This window comes from Nomascus leucogenys, chromosome 17 (genome assembly GCF_006542625.1).
Source record: "Nomascus leucogenys isolate Asia chromosome 17, Asia_NLE_v1, whole genome shotgun sequence".
NCBI lineage: Eukaryota > Metazoa > Chordata > Mammalia > Primates > Hylobatidae > Nomascus > Nomascus leucogenys.
Window position 1 is genome coordinate 63,221,227 of NC_044397.1, and position 25,410 is coordinate 63,246,636.

At 41.9% G+C, this 25,410-nt stretch overlaps 1 protein-coding gene across 2 annotated transcripts in view; it reads left to right on the plus strand.

Moving 5' to 3' along the window:
- GLI3 (GLI family zinc finger 3) overlaps window positions 1-25,410 on the plus strand; it is a 276,407-nt gene that overhangs the window by 80,536 nt on the left and 170,461 nt on the right. Inside the window, exons 1-2 of one of the 2 annotated variants that reach the window (XM_030796692.1) lie at window positions 5,440-5,540; window positions 9,444-9,686. In XM_030796692.1, the coding sequence (XP_030652552.1) occupies window positions 9,497-9,686 (190 nt within the window). In that variant the 5' untranslated portion in view covers window positions 5,440-5,540; window positions 9,444-9,496. Of the gene's footprint in view, window positions 1-5,439; window positions 5,541-9,443; window positions 9,687-25,410 lie in introns of those variants that run through there. The other variant, XM_012496984.2, reaches the window with a different exon arrangement.

Below are 25,410 nucleotides of genomic sequence, written 5' to 3' on the forward strand. Positions count from 1 at the left end.
GCTATGTTCTGTTGTTTCAAGAGGTGGAATAAATAATTTAAAGCAAGGCTTCAACAGATAAACTTGTGGGATAATTTTTCAATTTGTGTGTACTTAATTTGAACTTCTTTAGATAATTATAGTAAAGGTCATACATAGAATTAAAAATAAAAGACAAATCAGCTTTTTCTATACTCTAAAATGATTGAGAAATAGAAGTTAAAAATCCATACAAATATTTTTATGCTAATTGGTGCATTTCCTTGACATTTTTCTTTTTGTTTAGAAATTTTGTATAGAAATAATTACATATTTCTCTTCCTACCACCTTCCTTTCGTCCAAAAATTTGAATCCTTAAACAATTTAGAGACATGGCAGCCTAGTGGCTAAGTGAGTGAACTCCTGGGGCTGTGGCGTGAGGAAGGAGAGCAGCTAGGGTCATGTCTGTGGCCTTGAAGGTGTGCTTTGTGAGAAGTGACGTTTTGTGGCCTTTCTCTCCTCCCTCATGGGCAGTACCTGAGCCATTATCTGAGATTTTGTAAAGTTACAGACTTTTGTGGCTAACTCACTAGAAGCAGGCTGCTTAGGTAACAATTGTGAAGAATCAAAAGGTGGTATTTTCATTTGGGTTTCTCAAATGCACATTTCATAGCTGAGGTCAGTGGGCCATAGCTAGAGGGGGTTTCTGTTGCAGAAACCTGCCCCAGGCAGCACCTGGCCTTTGCCCAGAGGCTGATTGAGTGTAGGTGAGCCCTGCTGTCTGTCCCTCATGGGGGTCATGTGGCCTCTAGCTCCTTTTGGTACAATAATGGTATTATCATGATATTTAAATGCACTCTCCAGGAGCGCCCGATTCCTGCAAGGGCATAAGCATGGTCTCTAAAATGTATTAAAAATATAATACCACCATATGCTCAGGCTTTCTCATTCCGTGATCTTCTAAAAACAAAAACATGCAACATAAACACACCAGATGCAACCCATTAAGTTTGTGTTCACTTCTGCAGTTTGGAAAAATGTTCGAAAGGTTAGGAAATAGGACTTTGCTGGTGATGGGAGGAGGGTGTGGACCTGGGAACCAGCATCTGAAAGCACTGCCAAAGGAAGAAGCTGCTGTACACAGAGGTTTATTCCTTCGTGCCTTTAAAGGAAAACCAAGCTGTAAGTCCTCTGGCCACACGGGGGCTGGGCTAGATCTCCAGAGTGATAGGATCATTCCCATCGGAGGATGCAGCCAGGTGGCAGCAACCTGGACACTCTGGCCTTCTGAACAGGCCTGTCATTGTTTCTGCTTAACTGTTGGCCGTGGATCTCCTTATGGAGGAATCTTAACTGCTCAGGTCTGTATGTGCAAAGTAAGAAAGAGAGACTCTTCATTCTTTGCTTGTCAAAGACTAAAACTGAATTCTCAAAGAAATCTTGAATACCTAAGTGTTCATGAGACTGTGCCTCACAGAGAGAGATAGGCATAAATGTGCTACTAAGCAGAAGGCAAAATTTTTGACCCTCCTGGGAATTTATTGTACTGCCTTTGATGCCACTAATTAACTCACTCTGTGTAAGCAGCGACTGGCAACTAATAGCAGACTAATAGAAGAAGCTCCATGACGTTGTTTTAGAATTCTTAATTCAAGAAAGAATCTTGGTAAGCGCTTGGAAAATAAGGTAGATCTCCTCCTCCCTTTTAAAGGCGAACCCGCTGGGGCCCTCAAGGGTACTGTTTTGTTTATATTTTCCTCTTCCCAAGTGCATGCTGGATTTGGCAAGTCTTTCTGTAGGGAGCTTTGAAAGATGGTTAGTATCCTTGGGTTTGTGCTTGGACTTAAGTGCCTGTTCAGGGCAGTGTTCAACCAGGTCACAACGATCTTCGCTGACCTTATCATCAATGTTCAGAAGCATCCTCCCAGGGGTAGAGATGGGGCTGCAGACTTCTTATTTGTGAGGGTTCAGGGGCACAGGAAAATGTATGGAAACCCTATGGGCTACAGGGCATGCTTGGGGAAGCTTCAGACAAGCTGATAGTGTTATCTGCTCATCATCGTCATTATCTTTTTTTTTAAAAAAAAATACAGGAGGCAGCTTGCTCTGCATGCCATCAAAGCGTTCTGCTGCAGTGAGGGGAACAGCCATTTCAGGTTTTGCATTTTCATTTATCTGAATTCTCATCTTGCTCTCTCTGCCCACTCCCTTCTATCCCAGGGACCTCTTTTGAAGTTGAATGGAGCTCTGTAAACTGAGCAGTTGGGGAGTGCGGTGAGAATTTTGCCTTGGTTTGAGCTCTAACCTGCTGCTCTTTGGAGCAAATGGTTTCCAGTGGAAGCCATTGGGATATTGGTCAGTCTAGACTATGTTTTATTCTTTGGAAAAAGAACAGTAGAAATATTAAAACAATTAAGCTACTCTATGGCTCTGATGGAGGGCATTTTCTTTTTCTTTTCTTTTCTTCTTTTTTTTTTTTTTTTTTTTTTTTTTGGTGACTGAGTTTCATCTTGCTGTCCAGGCTAGAGTGCAATGGTGTGATCTCGGCTCACTGCAACCTCTGCCTCCTGAGTTCAAGCGATTCTCCTGCCTCAGACTCCTGAGTAGCTGGGATTGCAGGCATGCGCCACCATGCCCGGCTAATTTTGTATTTTTAGTAGAGATGGGGTTTCTCCATGTTGGTCAGGCTGGTCTTGAACTCCTGACTTGAGGTTATCCACCCACCTCAGCCTCCCAAAGTGCTGGGATTACAGGTGTGATCCACCATACTCGGCCTGATGGAGAGCATTTTCTACTTTCTCTCCTTTCACCCTGGGACCTCCTGGTTGGTGAAAGCAGGAAGAGAGAGCAATCCCGTAATCTTTGAGGGAGAGTTGTCACTTGAATTTCCCCAAGCCTTCAAATTCTGCTGCAGCCCTCTCATGTTGCAGGCCTGGCAGTGCAGTTTAAAGGTTGCAAACAAAGCTGAGTGCTTTCTCCTGATCCATCTGGGCCCCTCCCTCTGTCATCCGTCATTGTCAATGGGAGATGTATGTGTAGCTGCACAAGGGCAAAGTCTGACCCCGAGGGTATTGGAAATGTTCTTAGAGTAGGCATTGTTTGCTCACGCCCTTTGGAAGCCAAGCTCTAGACATTCTAGGGAGCAGCCCCTGGCTTTGGCAGAACTGCAATCTAGATGGAAAGAGGAAATACTCTGCTTTCAAAAACTACAGGAACTTTATTCCCCCTTCCTAGCATAATTCTGCAATGCTTTTGAATATACTTAGCCTCTTCTCTTTTTCATTTCTGATCTCTCTTTGGTCAATCTTGGGGAGAATTCTGAAACAGGGAGGCGAGGACTTGGATTCCGTTGGTTTTTATTCAAAGAGCACCAACATGTAAATAACCAAAGAAATAAAAGCTGATAAGATGCAACAAATGAATAATAGGAAAAAAAATTAAATAATACTCTTTGCAAACACAGCGAAGCAATTTCCTGGGAGGAAGAGAGAGATGATGCTCTGTGTGTTGTTCAGGACAGGAGGGCGGGGCCCCAAGCTTCTGGAGACACATTAAAAACGCCTGGAACACACAAAGCCCCTGGCTGAGTCCTGGAGTGCGGCGGAGAGGGTGTGCAGCGCTGAGTGGGGCCTGCGTGTATCTTTGCGCGTGGAAGGGGGAGGATTGCACCTGTGTGGGTCCTCCACGTGGGTCCAGTGTCTCCCCATAGATTTGTCATTTGGGCTTCTGTCGGTGTTTCCCAGGAGTGGATTTATGTTGTCAAAAACTTAATGGGAGAGTGTCTCAGTTTTGAAATTTTCTGTGCATAGCAATGTCATTCCTTTTTTTTTTTTTTTTTTTCTTTTTACTGGTGGTGGTAGTGGATGTTGGGGTACATATCCAGGTATCATTCCAAAAGCCTACCTGGGAATAGAGCTCTTGTCGTGTTAACAGGGGACAGGGATGTGTGGATTCAGTAAAGCATACTGGGAATTTTCTTTGCATCACTTACTCACCTGGGACATGATGGCCAGTTTCTGAACTGGGCCTAATACCTTGTCCTACCGCCATCATTGGGTTGCTGTGAGGATCACATGAGATGATGTAAATAATGATGGGAAAGGGTTATTTCTTTTCTTAAGGATGGGGAAGATGTTTGCTTGTGAGGGGTCCAGATTAGTCAACAACATATTTATGGAGCGTCAGTCCTGTATTTTAATTCATTTGAACATGACTTTATTATATCATTCAATATAGAAGTTATAAGGTTTCACAAACTCAGACATTAAATATGGAGATAGTATTTTCTTGTTAGAATCCCATTCGGCTAGAAATCTGAGTATCCTCCGGTCTTTTTTTTCCCCCCCCTTAACATTTTGTTGCCTCCTCCCTGCCCGCCCCATCCTCCCTTCATTTTGGCTCACTGCAACCTGAGTGCCACTTTTCTGGGAAAGCCTGATATTCTGACTTCAGTTTTGTAATTTAATGATGGAGAGTTTCCTTAGTAAACCAAATTTAGAGTCCTAGAATGCTTATCTTATATCCAGACCTTGAACATAAAAGGCATTTTATACCCGCAATTGTTCATTTAATGAGCAATTGCAGAGTGCAGGCCGGTTAAGGGATTGAGCTATATGCACTATTATTGCAAGAAGTATTCCGAAATACCAGAAATAGGACGTAAGCTCTGATCAGGGAGACTGCGAGCACAATTACCTTCTTTTCAAATCCTTCTGTGACACTGCGGGAGGAAAAAGGACTTTGAAACTTGAAAGGAAAGAGCTTGCTTTCAACCTCAAAAGCTAGGAGGAAAGGGCTCTGAAATTTGCTCAGAATTCCCAATTCACCATTAGCCTGTTTCTTCCTTTAGCCTCAAGGCATTCTCCGCTTTTTGAAAAGATGTTAAGAAATTCAGTCACAATAGAGAGCCTAGTTTTGAACATGTTTCACTCGGTCCATTGAGGTCTAGGCTCCAGCCTTTGTGTGGGGTGAATTGAGCTGAGCGGCTATAGCTGGTTGGAGAGAGGTGAATGAGGAGTCGCTGTGCACTCGCAAATTCTGGCAAAGAAAAAAGCTCACCCCTTCCTTTATTTTACAATATGCATTCCTGTACAATCCTGCTAGTGGCAATATGTGGAGCGGAGCCTGTTCTTAAGTCAATACAGAGTACTTGGTTTATAGCAACTCTTGTTAAGTTTGTCTTGTAATTGAAGCTGCTGTTGACCTTGCTTGGGGACCATTTGTAAAACCGTTTATTTAGCATAAACTGAAATAATAAACCCTCCTTCTCTCGGGCTGATTGTGATAGGGTGACATTAGTTTGATTTAATGATTAGCCGCCTGACCCTTCTGCTGGAGAGAGAGGCTTGAATAGGGAGAGTTCACTCGGAAGCACTCAGAAAGAATACTAATGAGCTTGTTAAATTTAGCATGGCTCCAACCTCTTTTAATTCCTCTAATGGGAGCAGCATTGCCTGGGAGAGGGAGAGGGAGAGGGAGGCAGAGAGACACCGAGAATGTTCCTAGAGGGTCTGCGCAGCTAGAGAGAGCTCACCAAGAGAAGTTGGCACAAAGTAGCTAGCCAGAGCCTGGGGACTGTGTTGTAAGTATTGTCTGTTCTCTTATACTCCGCATCTTCTAGGTCTTGGGACAAGAGAGGAGTAGTGGGTATTAAAATGGGTTTTAAGGGAAAATCGATGTTAAGTGGGAAAAGGGGGTGAACACATGTACTGTGAGCTCCTAATCAGCTAATTTTGTTAGGTGACAGGAGGTGTCCTTAGTGATGCCTGGCAGAGTTTTGTTTCTGTCTTGAAGGAATCACCTGAAACTTTTCTTTCAAGTCACGGACAGAAGAAAACATAACAAAACAAAACAAAAAAAAACCCGAAACCTGTTCCCTCGGTTACCGTGAGAAATCGGATAGATGTTTGTCTGCAAGCACCCACAGGTGCATGTTCGAGTCCTCCTTCATGCAGCAACGTGATTACCTTCTCCAGACTTTTATTGCAAACATCTTAAGCACTGTTTGCAAGGACCCCACTGTTTTTTTTTTTTTTTCTGAGTTTCTAGCACTAAGAATATCTGACTTGATGTCACTTGCTTTTGGATGAGTTTGGAAATTCTGGGACAGTTTCTAAAACGTGATGCTTTGGGCAGCTCTCTGGGGGCAGCGATTTGTTAACTTCCACTTGAGCATGGATATGCAAAAAGAAGGAGGTACAAAGTGGGATTATGATGACAGTATTTAAAGTCATTTTTTTTCCTGAAAGATTTTAGTGAATTGCATGTTTCGGTTTGACCCCCGAGCTTGCAGCTGTTTAACAGAGAGAAGCGGGAACAGTTGCCTTGTGTTTGGCTGTTAAAGTCCATTGGCAGATGCTCTTGGAGCAGTGGGCTGTTTGCTTACATTTTTGCAGCAGACTTCTGCCTGTTGCCATGGTGGACAGTGTGTTTCTGTCAATAATTTGGCCTGGCGTAGCCTGTCTGCACTGACTCTCAAACTTTATTGAACAACTCGGCTCAACTGAACCAGATTAGACAGCTTTCGTCTTTTGGCTTGCTGAAGTGGTTGCTAAATTTATAAGAGCAGGCAGGAATATTGCTTGGAAAGTGTCCCTTTCACTGTATACAGAGTGCTTTCAAGCCTCGTAGCTGTTTGTATTGTGGAGTGTGTGTACTGTCAGGTTTTCATATGAATGCCCGTCAAAAGCAACTTGGTACAGGAGGTAAACTTCATGAAGTATTTGTCTGCTGGAGTTTTCCTTTTGGGGCAGGGAGGTGTGGTTGGGTAAAATTAGGGTAGCACTGACTATTGTAAAAGCAAGTTTCCTGATGGAAGTTTTCACATAAAAAAAAAATTCCTGCCTGCATTTAACTTTACTAAGGGAATAGTAATTTTAATTTAATTTTTTCCGTATTAAAAGTGTGCACTTTGGTTACTTCTTGTTATAACTTTAATATTTACTTTTGTTGGGTGAACTCTCATTAAGAAAATCATTGAGCTAAAAGGTACTCTCATTTCCACTCACCCTCCCCCCCTCCGCCGCCCCGATTACCCTCCCGAGTTTATTCTCTCAAGAGGTTGGGGGAATGGTGGGAGGACTCTCTGGCCAGACCATAACCCATTCATTATTCAGTTATTTGTGAGGTTGGATTCAAATGCTCATCATAAACACATAGTTTTTTAAGACAGGGTTTATTATAGGGATGCTGTTTTAAGAGAAGAAAAGTTAATTTATTCTAGGACGATTAAGTCAAGGAAATCCTGTTTTAAACCTGGAACAGGTTAGCCGAGTTTGGTTATTCATCTTTCCCAGAGAATGCTAATTATGTGTCACAGCCCCCCTGAGGAAGGGTTTTCTGGCCTCCAAATGAAGGTCCCTTTCTACAGAATTTGCACCTCAGTGCTAGAAGTTCATTTCAGATTTAAGTTTGAAATAAAGCCTTTATACAGAGCACAAATTAGTGGAAAATATGACTTGGGCCATTTGTAGGTTATAGGAATTTTTATAAAACTGACATAAGTTTTAGTGTTTTTGACACCCTTTTGCTTTTACATAACTGCAAAATCCTTATTCTATAGACTGTGGGTTTTCTGCTAATGAAGTACAAGGGTGACCTACTGCTTAAAAATATTAGTTAGAAGGGAAAATAAAAATGTATTTTATCTTTTGTAGTTTGTTTTAAAATTACCAGAAGCATGGTATGAATTGCTTTCATAGAGATCAGTGTGAACATGTGGGATTACAGGATTTTTTTTGTTTTTGTTTTTACTTGATAGATTAAACGTATAATTTACCCCTTAATTATAAAGTTTGGGATGAGGATCTGCACAAAACAATATTAAAATAGTATTTCACAGTTACCTTGTAGTAGTCAGCAAATTCTCTGTAAAGACCAAAACATACCTCATTGTCTTTTCTGTTCTGCAAGTCATTTGCTAAGGTAAGGAATATATTGCTTAGTTTTCAAGTCATACACACAGGCAGAAAGACTAAACTTGCTGCTGGCTTTAGGTAGTTCAAGTCCTGAGTCAACATAAATAGTATTTGTTATTTTCAGTTTGTATTTTTATGCAAGTTTGTGTTTACAGTTCTACTTTCTTCTGAATTTGAACAGAGTTATGAAACTGCTAAAGCATTATTCTTCTGTTTATTGGGGGAGCCCTTAGTTAATCATATCTGCTTTATGGATTATTTTGAAGATAAATTTGTATATGAGAATAAGATGTGTTCAAGATCTGTTTTTCTAAAATGCACAACAATATTATTATTTATACCCAAATACAGTTTTTTTTTTTTTTTTTTTTTAAGATCGGAATAGGAAACAGTTTTTACATTAGATGTCTGAGTGGTACCTGGACAGCAGCTTTCTTTCCATCAGCACTTATCTGCCGGAGCACAGTCTGGTGATTAAATGTGGAACTTGTTTGGGAGCATGTAGTTTAGAGTTCACGTATGATTCAAAGAGATGAATCGGTCCACTTGTTGTGGGTTCACGTAGGCAGTGTGATTTAATTTTATGCATGGGTTCTTTGATCTGCTATTATAGAAAGGTCATCCAATCACATTTGCAGAGAACCATAGTGGAGAAATGGAAAGTTCTTACTGATCAAAGGGAACTGAAGTATTAGGAAACTGGAATACCAGCTGCATATGGAATTTCTTCAAGCTGTTTCTTACATGTTTGAAGAAATGTATGGACCCATCAGAGCATGGACACGTATCAACATCCCCCACACCTTCCTTCCTCACCCTCAGAGCCATCTCGCACCTGGACTTTCAGTTTCACTCTGTTTTCCTCTTAGGTCTCAGCTTTGTTGTATGGACAGAAGCAGGAAGTATCTCACGAGAGGCTCTGTAGGTTTTCATGATTGGCACCTTTATCTCTTGTCACCAGTGAGTTTTCTATTCCATTTTTGGCTCTGTCAAATCTCTTGCTGGGTTACAAATCTGACTTAAAACAACAAAACCGCATAAACTTTTGGATAGCTTCCTAATAGGTCATTCTCTAGGAGCAAAGGCCCTACACCCCCTGGAGCAACCAGAGCCTCAGTGGGTAGCTGGAAGGACTTTGTGTCACCCCGGAGGCCCCGCGTCCCCAGGCAGGCAAAGGGAAGCTGGACATGCACAGTCTTAGATTGGCAAAGGTTTCAGTTCCACGTGGGACCTGCAAGATGTTGGCCAGCCCATGAACAGAAACTTCATGGGCAGACCCAGCTAGAAGCTGGTGATGCCAATTTGCCGACCCCTACATCTCAGTTTAATAGGCTCATTTCCTGCTCCCCTTCCTCCTTCCCTGTGTATTTGTACTTTGGACCCTCATTCATAAACAATTTTGTCTTGCAAAAATCCCGTCCCAGCCCTGTAGCTTTCAAAGTTGCCGTGAATAAGAAAGATACTTCTTTTCTGGGAGAGGGATATCGAGAATGAGACCTAATTGATCATGTTTTTTTAATTGCTCCTTAAAGTAGTTTACAGAGCTTTCATTTTTCTTCTTTCTTTAGAGGATGAAAGTCCTGGACAGACTTATCACAGAGAGAGAAGAAACGCAATCACTATGCAGCCACAGAATGTCCAGGGGCTCAGCAAAGTCAGTGAGGAACCTTCAACATCGAGTGACGAGAGGGCCTCATTGATCAAGAAAGAGATCCATGGGTCCCTGCCACACCTGGCGGAGCCCTCTGTGCCGTACCGCGGGACGGTGTTTGCCATGGACCCCAGGAATGGTTACATGGAACCCCACTACCGTAAGTGCCCATGCCAGTCGGCACTTGTTCAGGAGCTATGGGGAGGACTGTGTGTGTGTGTGTGTGTGTGTGTGTGTGTGCTTTATGAAGTTTTGGCTTGTATAATTTATTAAAAGGGGTAATTTTTCTTTCCACTTTCCTTCTTACTTTCCCTACTTCCTTCCCATTCTTTTTAGAGAGAGATGTTTTCTTATATCTCTAAGCAACGTCAGTCTTCAGTGGGGCGGCCTTCAGGAAAGTGGTCCATTGGTGACTAATCCACATGAGACTTTTGTTTAGAAGTAGAACTAGAGTTACTCCAGCCAAACAGATGCTGCAGGAGAAAAATTTGTTGTTATGAAGTTATGAAAGCAGGCTGCATTAAGAGAAGTGCTCTGCCGCTGCAATTCCCATTTTTAATGATTTTTTAATTTAATGATTTTGCCTATTCCCATTTTTGATGGTTTGTGAAAACAAAACTCTTTTAACAAATCTGTGCTAAATTCCTTAATATGGAATATGTTTCTTTGTGCTGTATTTTCCTCTCTAACCAGCATGCTAGACACATCAGAAGCTCCTTTCGCAGCACTAATCACGTTTAAGAAATTAACTAGGACTCTGAACTCAAGTATGGGATGATTTTCTCCAAAGGCAGAATATAAAGAAAAATGTATAAGGGTTGAGTTTATTTCTGCCTTGTTTCTAGTTAAAAAAAATACAATTTGGTTGTGGAGTAATGAAGTTCACATTGAGGTGCCAAAGCTTGCAGCTCTTGATTACAGATTTATCACCTTGCCAGGATTCAGACTTGCCATTTAACCTTCCCAACTCCAATTCCAGATGATCCATTGAGCTCCAGTGAGGGGGACTGGTTTGTGTTTCCCCTTTTCCACATCATTCAGAAATTTTAGTGTTTTAAGGCAAAAGGTCATTAGCCAGATGACTGATTAGTGAGGACAGCTGATTAGTGCATGTTTTTTTGCTCAAGAAAGTGCCCAGGATAAAAGCTAATTTCATCCCTTCATTAGTTGGCTTGCAGCAAAGGGGAATGCTCACTCCTCAGATCAAAGGGCCTCGCATAACCTTAAGTCTCAGCAACCGCTACCCCACACCCCCCCAACCAGATTATATTGTTGGAAAAGATGGAAGCTACATTATTTTTTTTAAGTGGAGAGAGCATTTTTAAAAAGTGGTCAGAAGCACGGAGGGTAGTTTTCTGGATTCTTCTAAGATTTTGAAAAAGGTTACAACTTTTCTGTTTCAAAAGTGCTGGTCAGTCTTATTTCTGTAGATACAGAAATAAGGAGGAAGGCTATTGGGCTTGTTCCTTCCTTCATTCAGGGTTTACTTAGTTTTATTTTATTCATCCTTCTTTTTAGTAATGAAGGTTTAAAATAGTCTTGGTAGGCTTTTTCTCTGAGCACATTCTTAAGTTTTCTGCATTGTATTTTTATTTGTGAGTCTCTTTTAAACATCATCCACGCAGAAAATGTGAGGGACTCCTACATGCTTTCTAGCTATATTTATAGACCCCGGTAGTAGACTTACTTTTTAAGAAAAATTCAGGCTAGACTCTTAGCCAAAGCTCCCTGCATTGTTTTTGTTCTTATGTGTGAACACAAACTTTTCCCATCTCATATTTATGTTTTGTTGTCTTTTCAAGATGCCCACTAATTAGTGAGGTATTTAATTAGTCAGGGCAGCTGATGAGTACTTCTTTTTTGGCTGACAGTAGTGAGCAGATAACCGTTAAGTTTCTCTCTGTGCCATTCAACTTGCAGCTTGTTCTTGGTTCGTTTGTTTTAACGGTTTCCCTCATTGAATCTTCCCGTCCTCTGAGGGGCTGGGAGCTCTCTACACCTGGGACCCTTGTCCTCCCTCAGCGGTGCAGGTGGGACCCATCTCCTGGACCTCCAATGTCCTATTAACTAACGATGGGCACGGGAGAGCTCTTAGGGGGATCTGAATTCATTCATCACCGTGTTTTGAGGTTACAGCATTCACAGTGGGTTATTCGTTAGATTTTCCCACAATATTGTCCAAATCAGTGTTAAAATTATGTGATAACTTATAAATTGTATAAGTTGTCTGTAACCAAATGGCAAATACAATTTTGACCTACCATCCCAATGTACTCCCTAAATTGGTCATAAATTACATTATTATATAGATAATATGGACGGGAAGTCCTAAAGACTGCACAGATTGGCTCAACGCTTGGGAATTTGGGTTCAACGTCCAGCTTTGTCACCTGCTAGCTGTGTGACCTTGACAAGTGTGCTCATCCCTCTAGCAATCCTTTCCTTACTGTGGGATAGGGTGATAATATAACTGCCTGCTCCATGGTGTTCTTGTGGAAATTGAGACAATGCAAATAAAGTATTAACTAAAATCTCTGGCACATGGTAAGTGCCTCAAAAGTAATAAAGTAGTTCTTCTCTGCTTTCTCTTCCTCCTTCTCCTCCTCTTTTTTTTCCTTCTCTTCTACGTCATCATCCTCGTCATCATTATCATCATCATCAATATGTGATAAGTTGACTCTCTAAGTCATGTTTGTGAGGGTTGCACTTGTATTTGATTCAGTGTACACTTTTTTTTTTCTTTCTTTCTTGCCGGACCTGGTCACCTGCTTGCCTGAGACCAGTTTCTTCTATAACACAGATTAGGAATTGAGCAAACTGCAAACCTGTAACTGTGGTGTGGTTAGAGCTGTGCACTGTGGCCTTCTGTACATAATCTTTTCTCAGTCAACCTCAGTAGATCGACCATAATTTTTTTCTGTTTTGTAAGTGAAGAAATTGTAAAGATTTTAAATGAGTTTGAGAAGTGTTAACATTTTAAATTCTTAGCAGAAAGTGTTTTATGTAACAAATGCAAACTTTAATACATGCAGGAACATAAAAGATACAGTATTATTTATTCATATTGAATATTTAAAGATATCCTAAACTAAGCCTCAGCATCATATGGGATGTGACTTTACTTTTTCTTTAGAACTCTGTTGGATTACTTAATCTCCTACCAGTATCACAAGTATTGTTTAAGATACTTTATAATAAAATCTATATGCTCACATGGATTTAATTATCCAGGCAAAGCTAATGATTGATGTGAACTGAAGGTGATAAATTTTCCATGAATTTTTTAGTGTATGAAGAAATACCCTCCTTTTAAAGTGAGACATACGGTTTTGGTCACATTTGTTTATCTTGTGGGCATAGCTTGTCTCAGTCGTGGGCCCTGTCAACAACACAAGCGCACTGCAGACCTTCAGTAGCTCAAGTTCAGAAACATCTTTTTAGGCCATTCCCCTTGCCCTTGAGTTATTTGCTAGCTCTGCTGAGCCGGTCAAAAGAAAAGACTCCTCTAATCCAGTGGGCTGGCCATGTGAACACTCACAGCAATTCCTTCATTTCTCTGTGGTTGGAAATTGTAGACTTTCCAAGATGCCTAATTTGTGTTTCTATATATATGAACTTTGTATTTCTAAAGTGTGGGCAGGCTTCCTGTAAGACTGGAAAAGGGAAAACCGTTTTTGGTTTTTTTTTCCCCTTCAGAAGGACATCTGTAAAATTTTTATTGCACAAGATTTTATTATATTTGGGTATGCAATGTTGCGTCTTCAGAAATTGTAGTTAGGCAAAAATCAAAGTATTTTAGGTTTTGTGGCTTAAAAAAAAAGAGAAAAAAGAAACTCAGGGACAGCGGGCACTTCAAACATTCACAGCATATGTTTAGAATAAAATCTCCTGGGGGGATACGGGGTATTCTGTCATGAAGGGTCACAGTGAATGGGCTGTATATCAAGGCGCAAAAGTAGACGTTTTAGGTGCATGACTCAGACATGGCGTGGTGTTGACAGGCTTTCGGCTACAGGATCACTGGTGCTTTATAATTTGGGGGAGCGTGGTAGGGGTTAGACTGGAGGACCTGATCTTCTTGTATCAGAGTCAGGGTAAGAAGCCCCATCCTCTGCCCAAAGATTCCTCAGCAATTTTCTTCTGCCCATGCTCTGTCTGTAGCCCGGTGTTTCCAACCGCCATCTCTCCCTGCTTTCATTGACTGCCATGCATTTATCTTCTATAAACTTTCAAAGGCAGGTGACATAATAGTTAAAGCATTCCTGTACCCTGGCCGACACTTAACTTTTATTCACTTCCCTTTTACAGAAAACATGTGTTGCATTGTCTTCTGTCTTACTGTCAAGAGTCTAGTTTTTAAACTCTTTCTGCAGGGATCTTTGTGCAAAGTTTCTCGGATTCACTAGTCATGTCACATTATAGGGTCTCTGCTGGTTTTGGTAAAGGGGGCAGAAAGATGCCTCCTTTTTAAAAAATTTCAGGTCTCCTTTACAGTTTTGTAGTTGTGTGAAGGCTGCTTTTCTTCTGCCCCCAACTGCTCCTAAGCAGTAATTCTTCATGGAAAATATGATTCATTCTTCCATGCAAATGCTTTGATTGAAAACATACCACTGGTATTCTTCCTATGTTCCCCAGCTCAGATGACAGAACTATTGGTTGCTAATTAGCAAAACCGGAGGAATTAGCTTAAAGAAAAAACCCTGAATTTTTAATTGGCTTGCATTTATTTTCTGTGGAAGGCTGTTGTGCTAAGCCCACTTGCATTCTTGTGTGCTAAAAATCTGCATAGAATTTTTTTCTACCTGTCTGTCTTTATATTAGGTGACTTTCCATATCCCTTTAGAAATACATCTTCTGAGTGAATGGAAGAGAGGATGTATATTTTACATATTTAATAGGTACACCTGCTCATACTTCTCTCTCTTACTATCCAAGTGTCATCTTGAGACTGTGAGAGACAAAAATGCCTAAGAGGCATAAATGAACAGTTTTGTCTTGACCAAACTGCAAAGGCAGTGACAGTTCCCTGAGCTCTTAGTTCTCTTCTCATCCAGACTGTCTTTTACCTCTTTGGAGAACAGTTGATGAGCCAATCAGAAATGCTTTGTTTTTTTCCCCCCTTTGAAAATTAGATTGTTTAACCAGAAAGACTGTTGTTGGGTCACACCCTGGGGGCTTTGCTAGGTCTCTTGCTTCCTAGGCTGTTAGTCTTGAATTGCAGTAAGAGCTGGAGTGAGGAGATCCAAACAAGTCCATGAACCTTTGCAAAACTGTTATTTGTGAGCTTGAGAATAGCTCCTTGCTTATTCTTGTATTTCTCTTAGAAATTCAATAGAATGACCTGGCTTTCTTTTAGTAATCCAGAGATAATGTTTTAAGACTAGAAACAGTGAGCCACTTACATGGACTTTTTTTTTTTTTTTTTTTTTTGAGACAGAGTCTTGCTCTCACCCAGGCTGGAGTGCAGTGGTGCGATCTCGGCTCACTGCAAGCTCCGCCTCCCAGGTTCACACCATTCTCCTGCCTCAGCCTCCCGAGTAACTGGGACTACAGGCGCCTGCCACCACACCCGGCTAATTTTTTTTGTGTATTTTTTAGTAGAGACGGGGTTTCACCATGTTAACCAGGATCCATAGACTTTTAAAGAGCTGCATTGCAAGACAACTTCGAGCAAAGCAGTACAGATTTAGGGATAATTCTTAGTGTTCCAGATTTGAACTGTTGCCAGTGAATCTTGACTACTCTTGTGCCTGATGCAACCGTGAGTCTGTGTATCTCTGTTTTAGGAGATAGTGAATGAAACTGGGAACCAACAGTGAGAAAAGTCCCTGTAGCATTTAGAAAAATTTGTTAACAATTTTATTCATCAATTTTGAGGATAAATTTATTATAGGAGACTGGGAGAAGCTTGAAGACCACCCAGGTCAGGAAGAGAAAGAAAAGACCAAGAGAGATCACATTTTTCTAGAGAAAATCACTTAGCCCCTTAGTGAACTGGTCCAGTCCTCTCTTCCCCTGCCGCCCGGCACTGTTCTCTTCTACAGCGACTCAGCTCCCATTGGCCACTGCTCTGGTGCTGGCCCTGCCCTTGTTGCCCTGCTTGTATAGTTGTTTCTCCTGGACCAGTTACTTGCTTTCTCTTTGCCTTGAAATCCTGCTTATGTTTAAAGACCTATCTGACAACCCACCGCCTTGGAAAGTCTCTAGGAGCCATCTTACAAGGATATTTTCCTACCATGGACACTTGAGTAGTCATGTCTTTCTCACCTTTAAACACATCACAGCTACTTCCTTGTGTTGCCCCTACCTGGCGGCCCAACCTCCTTTGGAATAATGTGATTAGTCCAAGGCAGTACTTACTTTCTGTGGACACCAAAACTCCTAGGGTAGGACTTGTGGACTCATGCGTGCCACCATAGGGCAGAGACGTTGGGAGCTGCTCGGATACTTATCACAGTCACCATGGAGGTGGAATTCCAGGTGACCCATGCTCACAGGCTGCCCATCAGAGTGGCTTCTTGACCACCTGAAGAGACATTGCTGTTTCTGCTTCCCTTCCACAATTTAGTTATTGTACACAACCTCTGATCCAAACTTAGCCACCTAATCCTTCCTGAGAGCAGGCAGTGTACAAAGTATTTATGGTACATTTGTATATTTGTAAAATCTGAATTTTTTTATTTTTTATTTTTGAGGCAGAGTCTCACTTTGTCACCCAGGCTGAAGGGCAGTGGTGCCATCTTGGCTCACCACAACCTCCGCCTCCCAGGTTCAATCCATTCTCCTGCCTCCACCTCCCAAGTAGCTGGGATTACAGACATGCACCACCTCGCCTGGCTAATTTTTATATTTTTAGTAGAGACTGAGTTTCACCATGTTGACCAGGCTGGTCTTGAACTCCTGACCTCAGGTGATCCACCTGCCTAAGCCTCCCAAAGTGCTGGGATTACAGGCGTGAGCCACCTCACCGGCATAAGGGAGGGACTTCGATTCCTTGGAATAAGCTGGCAGTTCACTCATAGACTTGGATGGGGACCCTAATTTTAAATACTGTAAGATTAACACAGGAGAGCTGCCTCTCTTCCATGACACCCATCTGACATCGAACAAATAGGTATTTTCCCTGTAATTAAGGTTAGCATGATGTTTGTTTGCTTTTTTCCAAATTTCAGTGATGTATCTTGTCTTCAACAGCCTCTAGGCAATTCATATTTTGGTAACATCTTCCCAACTTAGCATCCAAGTATGCGTCTGATCCATGTTAATAGGAGGCCCCATCTGCAACTCAGTTCAGGATCATAAATCCAGTTGCTTAAAGATTCCATGTAATTATTTATCTTTTCTAATTTGGCACCCACCCAAATGGCACTTTTTTAGTAGTTGCTTGTGGTTTCTTTCCCTCCGTCCTTTCCCTCCCTGTTTCATTCCTTCCTTCCCTGCTAGAGTAAAGCATGAGAAACAGCAACTCTTGCCATTTCATAGCCATCTGCTAACAACTTTCCCTCCCGCTTTCTTAATAGAGGCAACATTATCCTGGGCCCTCCTCCTTTTTCTTGTATAATTAAAGAATGTTACCTTTGATGTCTCTTGAAGCTGCAATCTCCCATCCTGCCTTAGCTTTCTTGATCTCATACCTATAAATTTGTGCTGTATCTTCATAGTTCTTAGGGAAAGGGCTTGATTTTCCTCTGTGTGCTGTTCACAGTTTGGGTTAATTTAGAGTAACTGATCTGGCATTTTATTGCTCTCTTCTGCCTGTCTTCTGATACAGTTTGGATTCTTGTTATACTCTTTGAAAAGGATCCAACTTCCTGAATTCTTTAAGCTATTAAATTTGGGTCTCTTCTAAAATGGACTGTTCTCATCATCCTAATGTCTTCACTTCTTTTGAGGGGGCCAGGCTTTTCATTAACCTCAGTTTTTCAATGAGTTTCTTCTTCTTAGAACAAAATAAAGCAAGATTCCATTTGATTCCTTTAGCTATTTATTTTTGTGTTCATTCTGTCAGTCATGTGTTAATTGAGCATCTGCTTATTGAGTGTCGCCTAAGTGCTAAACAGTGTTGAACAAAATGAGCAAGTGCCTGCTTCTGTGGAGCTTTAGGCCATGGAAAAGTCAATACAAGGGAGCTGTCAGGGGAGACAGAGTGAAGAGTCCTTTGGGAGTAGGTGAGGGACTTACCCAGCCTTGGCAGTCCAGAAGGCCTCCTGGAGGAGGTGACATCTGAAAGAGGCGAGGAAAGAGTAATCTAGGCAAAAAGGAGCATTTGTCAAGGCCTGGAGGCCAAAGGAAGAACTGACACCTGCAGGACTTGAGAAGGATCTTTGTGATTGGATGGTGAATTTCAGGAGGGGAGTGGCAAAGACAGGGCTCAAGAGGTCCAGGCCATCAAGCTTCTGTGAGGAGCTGTTTGTTTCTCTCCTGCAAGAGTCTGGGGTGATTACTAAGACTTGTTCTATGGCCCTTTGTATATTTAAACAGACCTTTGGGTTCCCCATCACTTACCCAGAATTTCTCCATTGCAGAATTGAATTCCCCCCCTGCTTTCAATTTGACAGCGTGCGATTCCGTCACAGGGCTCCCCTCCCAGGTGTCCCTGGCTGGGCTACTGTCTCACTGGTCTTCAAGGATGTGCTGCTGCATCCCTTTGTGTAGCAGGTCATATATATTTTTTTGAGATAGAGTTTGGCTCTTGTTGCCCAGGCTGGAGTGCAATGGTGTGATCTCGGCTCACCGCAACCTCCACTTCCCGGGTTCAAGTGATTCTCTTGCCTCAGCCTCCTGAATAGCTGGGATTACAGGCATGAGCCACCATGCCCTGCTAATTTTGTATTTTTAGTAGAGATGGAGTTTCACCATGTTGTCCAGGCTAGTCTTGAACTCCTGACCTCAAGTGATCTGCCCATCTCGGCCTCCCAAAGTGCTGGGATTATAGGCGTGAGCCACCACGCCCAGCCAGCAGGTCATATTTTTTCTTCAAGACAAGACAATTTATTTTTACTTGTTCTCAACTGCTGAGCTGTTCTGTAATAGGTAACCCCAATCACCACAATATCTTGATCACAAACTGCAAATAAAAAACATAGGAAATAACTGTGGCTTCATTCCTAAAGAATTAATAGTGTTCGGTATCAAGGCACATTTTAATTTCCACTTACAGTGTTCAAAATGAAAAAAAAAAAAAAAGCATTGAGTTTTATTTCATTAGAAACTCCCAAATGCCCTCACATCAGTCAAGCTAGAGAAATTATGCAGCGGGGCCACGCTGAGGTTGGAGATAGGGCCCAGAAATAACCAAGTGAAATTCAGCTGGGAAATTTAGTAGCTAACACCACCAGGGGAGCATGAGAACAAAGACTGGCATTAGTGGAATGAGCCTGCAATCCAGCCAGGACTGAAAGAGTCTCAGGGGAGAGGGTGGGACCCCAGAGGAGACTTGTGCCTGCTCCCTAGGGAGCCGCAGGCCTAATCAGTGGACATTGTGAGGATCAGAGGGAGCCCACTCTAGGAAGTGGGGTGTTTACCTCGTCCACTGGGGGGACCCAGATCTGCATCCTGATTGTGCTTCTGTCTTGTGAGTGGAGTAAAAGGAGGTGCCTGTTTCCTAGGTAATTTAGAGAAGAGCAGAGAAGTGCACGTGGGGGATGCTGAGAAGCAAATGCCAGCTCTTCTTTTGGTTTGCTTTCGTGGAATAAGCCTGTTCTCAAATGGGGCAAGATTTCACATTTCCTTTCCCTTCCCCTACCCCTGTGTCTCCTCTTTGTAAGAAATTTATTCCCTCCTCCCCCAGGGATGGAGGGAAACTAACATACAATGGTAGCTTTCCTGTGACCTCACTCCCTGCTAGAGGATCTGTGATCCACTCCAACTTGGTGTCTGTGATCCCAGCTTGGCTCAGTGAACTTGACCAAGTGGGTTGACCTTTTGATCAAATGTGCAGTTTACCTCTCATATATAGGTCTGTGAGATGCATTTTTATGTAGCCTCTATCTTTTACCATGAATGATGTTTTAAATGTAGTATGCGTTTATCATGTTGCCACAGATCGATGATGTGGGAGATAGTGAACAGTTGGAGACACCTGAGTGCCTCTGGGGAACTCAGCCCTTCTGATAACACTGCTGACGTGACCTGCCTCGAGTCTCACTCCATTGAGTACATGATGCATGATATTTATTTTCATTAAAAAACTTTGTGCAGTTTTTTGAGAGCCTGCTGTGAGTTAGACACTATTCTAGGTCCTGAGGGGTTAGCGTTTGCCAAAACAAATCAGGTTCTTGTTCTCAAAGCTGACATACTAGCCGGAAGAGACATAAAACAAACACCTAGGCAGAGCCTTAACAAGAAGATACAGGTTGAGTATTCCTTATCTGAAATGCTTAAGACTAGAAGTGTTTTAGATTTCAGATTCTGAATATTTGCATATATAGAATGAGATATCTTGGAGATGAAATCCAAGTCTACACACACAATTCATTTATTGTGAAGATTATATATACCTTTTCCACACAGTCTTAAGGCGATTTTATGCAGTATTTTAAAACAATTTTATGCGTGAAACAATTTTAGCTGCATTTTGACTATGACCCATCACATGAGGTCAGTCAGGTGTGGAATTTTTCACCTGTGGCATCATCTCAGCTCTCAGAGTTTTGGATTTTGGAGCATTTCAGATTTTCGGATTAGGGATACTCAACCTATAGCTGGTGGTGCTCTGAGGATAATAAACCAGGTGATGTGCTAGAGAGAGACTTGGGTAGGAATGTTGTGCTTAGGTCAGGTGGGTGGGGCAGGGAAAGCCTTGCTCAGGAGGTGTCTTTGCAGCCAGAATAACTGAATAAAAAAAGAGAAGCTGCCCTGGGAGATCTGAGGGAGAGCATTCTACTGAAAGGTTTGCTGTGAGAAAGTACCAGGAGCAGAGAGCATGCCAGTGTGGTCACTGGCCAGGGGGTGGGACAGTAGGGGGAGATGAGATTGAGGGACCTTGTGGGCCAACAAAGAGCCAGTGGGAGAAGTGTTGTGATTTGATTTTTGTTTTAGGGCTGTCACTCTGGCTGGTGTGCAGTGACTCTTGTGAAGGCGTGGAATGTGGAATCAGGGAGGTGACTTAGCAGGCTGCTGTTGCAGTGGCCCAGGTGGGAAATGATCCCTGCTGAAATGATAGCCAGCAGAAATTAAGCTCTCTGTTTGCACCACAATGTTACGCCATGGGCTTTGCTCTTGAAGTCACTAAATCCCCACAAAACAACCTTATGAGCGGTTGTCATGATTTTCCCCTTCGACATATGAGGAAACTGAGACCCAGTAAATCTAAGTAAGTTGTCCATTTTTACATGGTTTGGAAGTGGCTGAACTGAGGTTTGAACCCGGTTTATTGGCTCCAGAGCTCAGATTCTTCACGCATGTCCCATAACGGATGAGATTTCAAAATGATAGTCCACACCTGTGCAAGAGCCTGGCTAGGTTGGCAGTGGTTCGGGATCAGCCCAGCTGGGGAGTGCTTGGAAACTATGTCCTGGAACCCAGGTGGTGGCATTTCCAGTTTTGATGGGCAGGGGTTTGGAGTACAAGTGTGTAGAATCAGGGAAGGCAGGCTGAATGCCACTTCGGTGTCCAGGCTTTGTTCACATGCATCCCAGTGTCAGAGAGGCAGGAACTGGTCCTTGCTACCTCTGCCCTCCCTGTGCTCCAGGTGTTGGGTTGTAGGGAAGAATGAGACGTTTCTTCTTATTTTGTTAACTGATATTTTGCAAAGAACTTAACATTACCTTACTAGAAGTTAAAAATGGGGAAGCCTGCGGTCCTCTCTGTGCCCCCATGTTTTAGAGGATGTAAGAGTTGGTACACAGTAGTAATCACCACCACAGGCCATATGTGTGATATTTCCCACGTGCCAAGAACTGGGCTGAGGACCTCATTATGTGATCTCCTTTAGTTTTCACACAAACTCATTTAGCACTTGAATTAAAATTATGGAGATTATACAGCCTGCTCATGGTGCTGGTTTGAGTCTGGACTCCAGACCTCGGCTTTGTGACTGAGGAAGGGAGGCCTACGTGCATTCCTTTTCTAGCTGTCTTGTAAAATGTTGTCCTTCTCACCGTGTTCCTGTTGCCCCCACATCTGCTTCGTCGATGGTGCAGTGGCTTTTGGAAGATGGGCTGTCTCTTTGGATCAAAGATCTTAATTCATTATGTGAAATCTCAGTTCTCAAGAACAGCTTGTATAATAACTGGAGCTTTCACATGTCAACAGATAATACAAGACAGTTTATGGCCCTACCTAGGCATTTTTGGGGACCAGCTCTACCAGCCATACAGAGTCCACTGTAAGATCCTTAACTGTCTCTATATGTGGTTCTACACAGGGCTGCAAACCGCCCTGCTCCACCCAGGGGAGGAGGTGGTGGGAAGAGAGTATCTCCTTTGTTTATAAATATACTTAATGCTTACATGTGGCCGGGGGAGAGAAAGAGGAAAAAAAGTGAGAGAGAGAGAAAACAGTTTTTTTTCCACAAAGGCATCTTGGTATCCAACAGTCCCACTAATATGGACAGTTCATGTCTCCTGATTTTGGTGTCTCAGATAAACTAAAAGAATCTTAAGCATGATGAAGAGGTTGGAGGAATGATTTATGAGAAAAGATGAAAAGGACTGAGTATAGATAGCAGGGCCCATGCAGGCTAAAGACAGACATGGAAATTCTCAACCAATAACTTAAAGAAATATATGCTAAGGAAGGCCAAGACTGACACAGAGAGCTCTGAGTAGAAAATCTGTGAAAACAGCAAGGAGAAGATCACTGGGATCCCTTCCTGTCTCTGGGACCTGCAAGTAGGACTGATACTTGCTTTAAAGACAACTATGAGGTATCTGCCTGGATCTGTATAAAGTAATGTTTCAGGGGACTTGATTTGACCTGAGATATATCTGGTCTGTTAAATAAAGATGCATGTTGTGACAATGCTCTCTTGCTACATCAGGAAAATAAGAAAAGGCAACATTGAGATTTTTACGAGTGACTATAATACTCTGAGATATAGCTAGCTAGAATAGTCTAAAGATCATAAAAAATTGCTACAAGAGTTTTAGAGAAGACAGAGGGATGAATTTTTAGATTTTTTTATTGGTCCCCCAACATTAATTGAGCTCCACACACAATAGAATAAAAGGTATGACCTTAGCGTTCTAGATTTTATAATTTGGGAAGAGAAAATAAGAAACAACACATGCAACAATGAAGTTGCATATCAACAAGTGTAAAATAGCAAGATGAAAGGCAGGACCTAGATCTGGTGACGATGATTTCAGATTCCAAGGGGGTTTTTACAATAGATCTTTGACTCCATGGCAAATTTAAATCCAGTATGAAATTCTCCTAATTAACATTTCCCTTCTTCCTTCCAAATATCAAATTTATGGACTCTGAGAAATTCACATAACACATATGCCGGTGCTGCATTTTCTTTCTGCTTGATCTGTTCCAGCTGTTATTAAGTTTAATGCCTGACTTTCATTAATTTATGAGGAGTTGTGAACTGCAGTCTGAAATGCTCCCCTGAATTTTAGAGTTTTCTTGCAGGAAAAATTTCATGTGAGCTCATCCTGACCCTTGCTAATATTTCAGCCAAGCACATAGTTTATTGTCTAATGACCTTTCAGGGCCCTTCAGTGATGTTGGCACGTGCTGTCATATTCTGAGGGTGGTGCAAGGCTAGTCTTTGTCAGTGTTGATTTCATTCTGCCTCATACCTGATTTATCAAACCTGAGAGCCCACAGCATGCCTAATTTAGCACATAGTTCCTGTCCCCAAAATCTAATAAGCTCATAAGTAATAAATTTTCTGGGTTTTTGTGGGCTTGCCCTCTGATCTAGGGTAGTTAAAAGTTGCGTTTGGCATGTTTTGTTTACCATAGCAGCTACGGAAAATGCCCTTTTCCTTTCTTCTGTGTTTTCTCATGGGTTTATAGTAACAAGGGACTGATTCGAGGACACGAATCGTTCAGGTTTTTGGTCGTTAACGCTAGATGTTTCTCATACATGAGTCCTTCTCATGCATAGTTATTTGAAGTTAATATTTCATATTGGTGACCATGTATTCTTATGTCTGGGAGCACAGCCATCAGACTGCTGGACTGCATGTGAAATAGCCTACTTGAGATGTTATCCCTGGGGACTACCTACCCCACTGCCATGACAAAAGAGTTTTGAGACTCACCTTAGACTTCCTTTTTGGAAATGTATACTAATAGGATTTTTTTTTCTTTTTTTTTTTTTTTTGAGACAGAGTCTCGCTCTGTTGCCCAGGCTGGAGTGCAGTGGCACAATCTTGGCTCATTGTAACCTTCACCTCCCAAGTTCAACCAATTCTTCTGCCTCAGCCTCCCAAGTAGATGGGATTATGGGCACAAGCCACCATGCCAGCTAATTTTTGTATTTATAGTAGATACGGTGTTTCACCGTATTGTTCAGGCTGGTCTCGAACTCCTGACCTCAGGTGATCTGCCTGCCTGGGCCTCCCAAAGTGCTAGGATTATACGCAGGAGCCACCACGCCCAGCTAGGATTTTCTTAATTTTTTTTTTTTCCTTTTGGTAATGGTGAGGCCTTGTTCCTTTGATGCCACACTCCTGCTATTAATCTTCAGATTTTCTGAAGTGTCTCTCTCATAATGAGCCACCAGGTGAGCAAGACTCTAAAGCACAGTTTTTTTTTTTCTGCTGCTTTCTATCCAGAGTATTAAGATTCTAATTAGAAACTCTATTATACAGAGCTTGATAGGAAAGCTGTGATTGGCCCCTTTCCTGAGAAGAGTCAGGATCCAGTGGGGTGATGATGTAGTGTCAGCCCTCCTGTTCTGTGAATTTCCTGATCCCAGTGTGTGGAGGGAACTCAGTGCAATTAGGAGTGAGGCCTGGAGTCTGACTGGCTGAGAAGCTCCACAAGCTGCATTGTCTGGGTTTTGGAAGTAAATGAACTTGGAGGCATCAGCAACACTAATGCTTGAGTGTGTTCTGTTGTTTACTTGTCCTCATTTAGCTAACGATATCTGAGACCAAGGTAAAATACTGATTTATTTCAGAGTTCCTTGTTGCATTTGAATGCCAAGCTAGTTTTGCCAAGAGCCAAAGTAGAAACAGAGTTGTTCTAAGGAGTCATAAGTTTGTTTTCTTTTCACTTACGTAAGCTGATGATATGAGAGAATGTTTTTGCATAAGTTTTACTTTTATTAAACAAATTTCATTCTTCACAGTTAATTTCTTTAAAAAAGTATTTCTTTTAGGAATTAATATTGAAGGCCTTTTGGTGTTCTGACATTATAGGAGAGGGTTTTGGTGCAGAGGATTATGGTGTTAGTAACAATGGAATATGGTAATGTGCAAAGATTTGAAGCAAATGATTATTGATAGGGTGGTAGGTGAAGATTACTTGTGTTTTTTTTGAGCTCATTTTATGTTTAAATGCCTTTTAGGGTCTTTTTTCCAGTGTCAGTTTAATGTTTCATAAGATTATGCTCTGCTAAATGCTTTACAAAATCAACCTGCTCATGTTGGCTCATTTCTGATCAGTGGTGTCAGATTTGGTTGAACAATTGGGGCTAATTTTCTGAGGATCCCGGAATTGAATGACACTTCAGGGGCTGTAAGCCTGTAATCCACTGAGAAGTTATAAAGAGATGTTACTAGAATTCTTCCTCAGAGTAATATTCCAAAATTGGAATGCCAAGCCAGGTAGAAGCAAAGTTTTCTCCTTGAAATGGATTTGTAAAAGCCAAACTTTTTTTTTCTGTATGTGATGACTATTTGATTATTGCAATATTAGTTTGTTGTTTTTCTAGGAAAGATCCAGCAAGAAAGAAACCTTGAAGCTTTCTTTATAATGTAA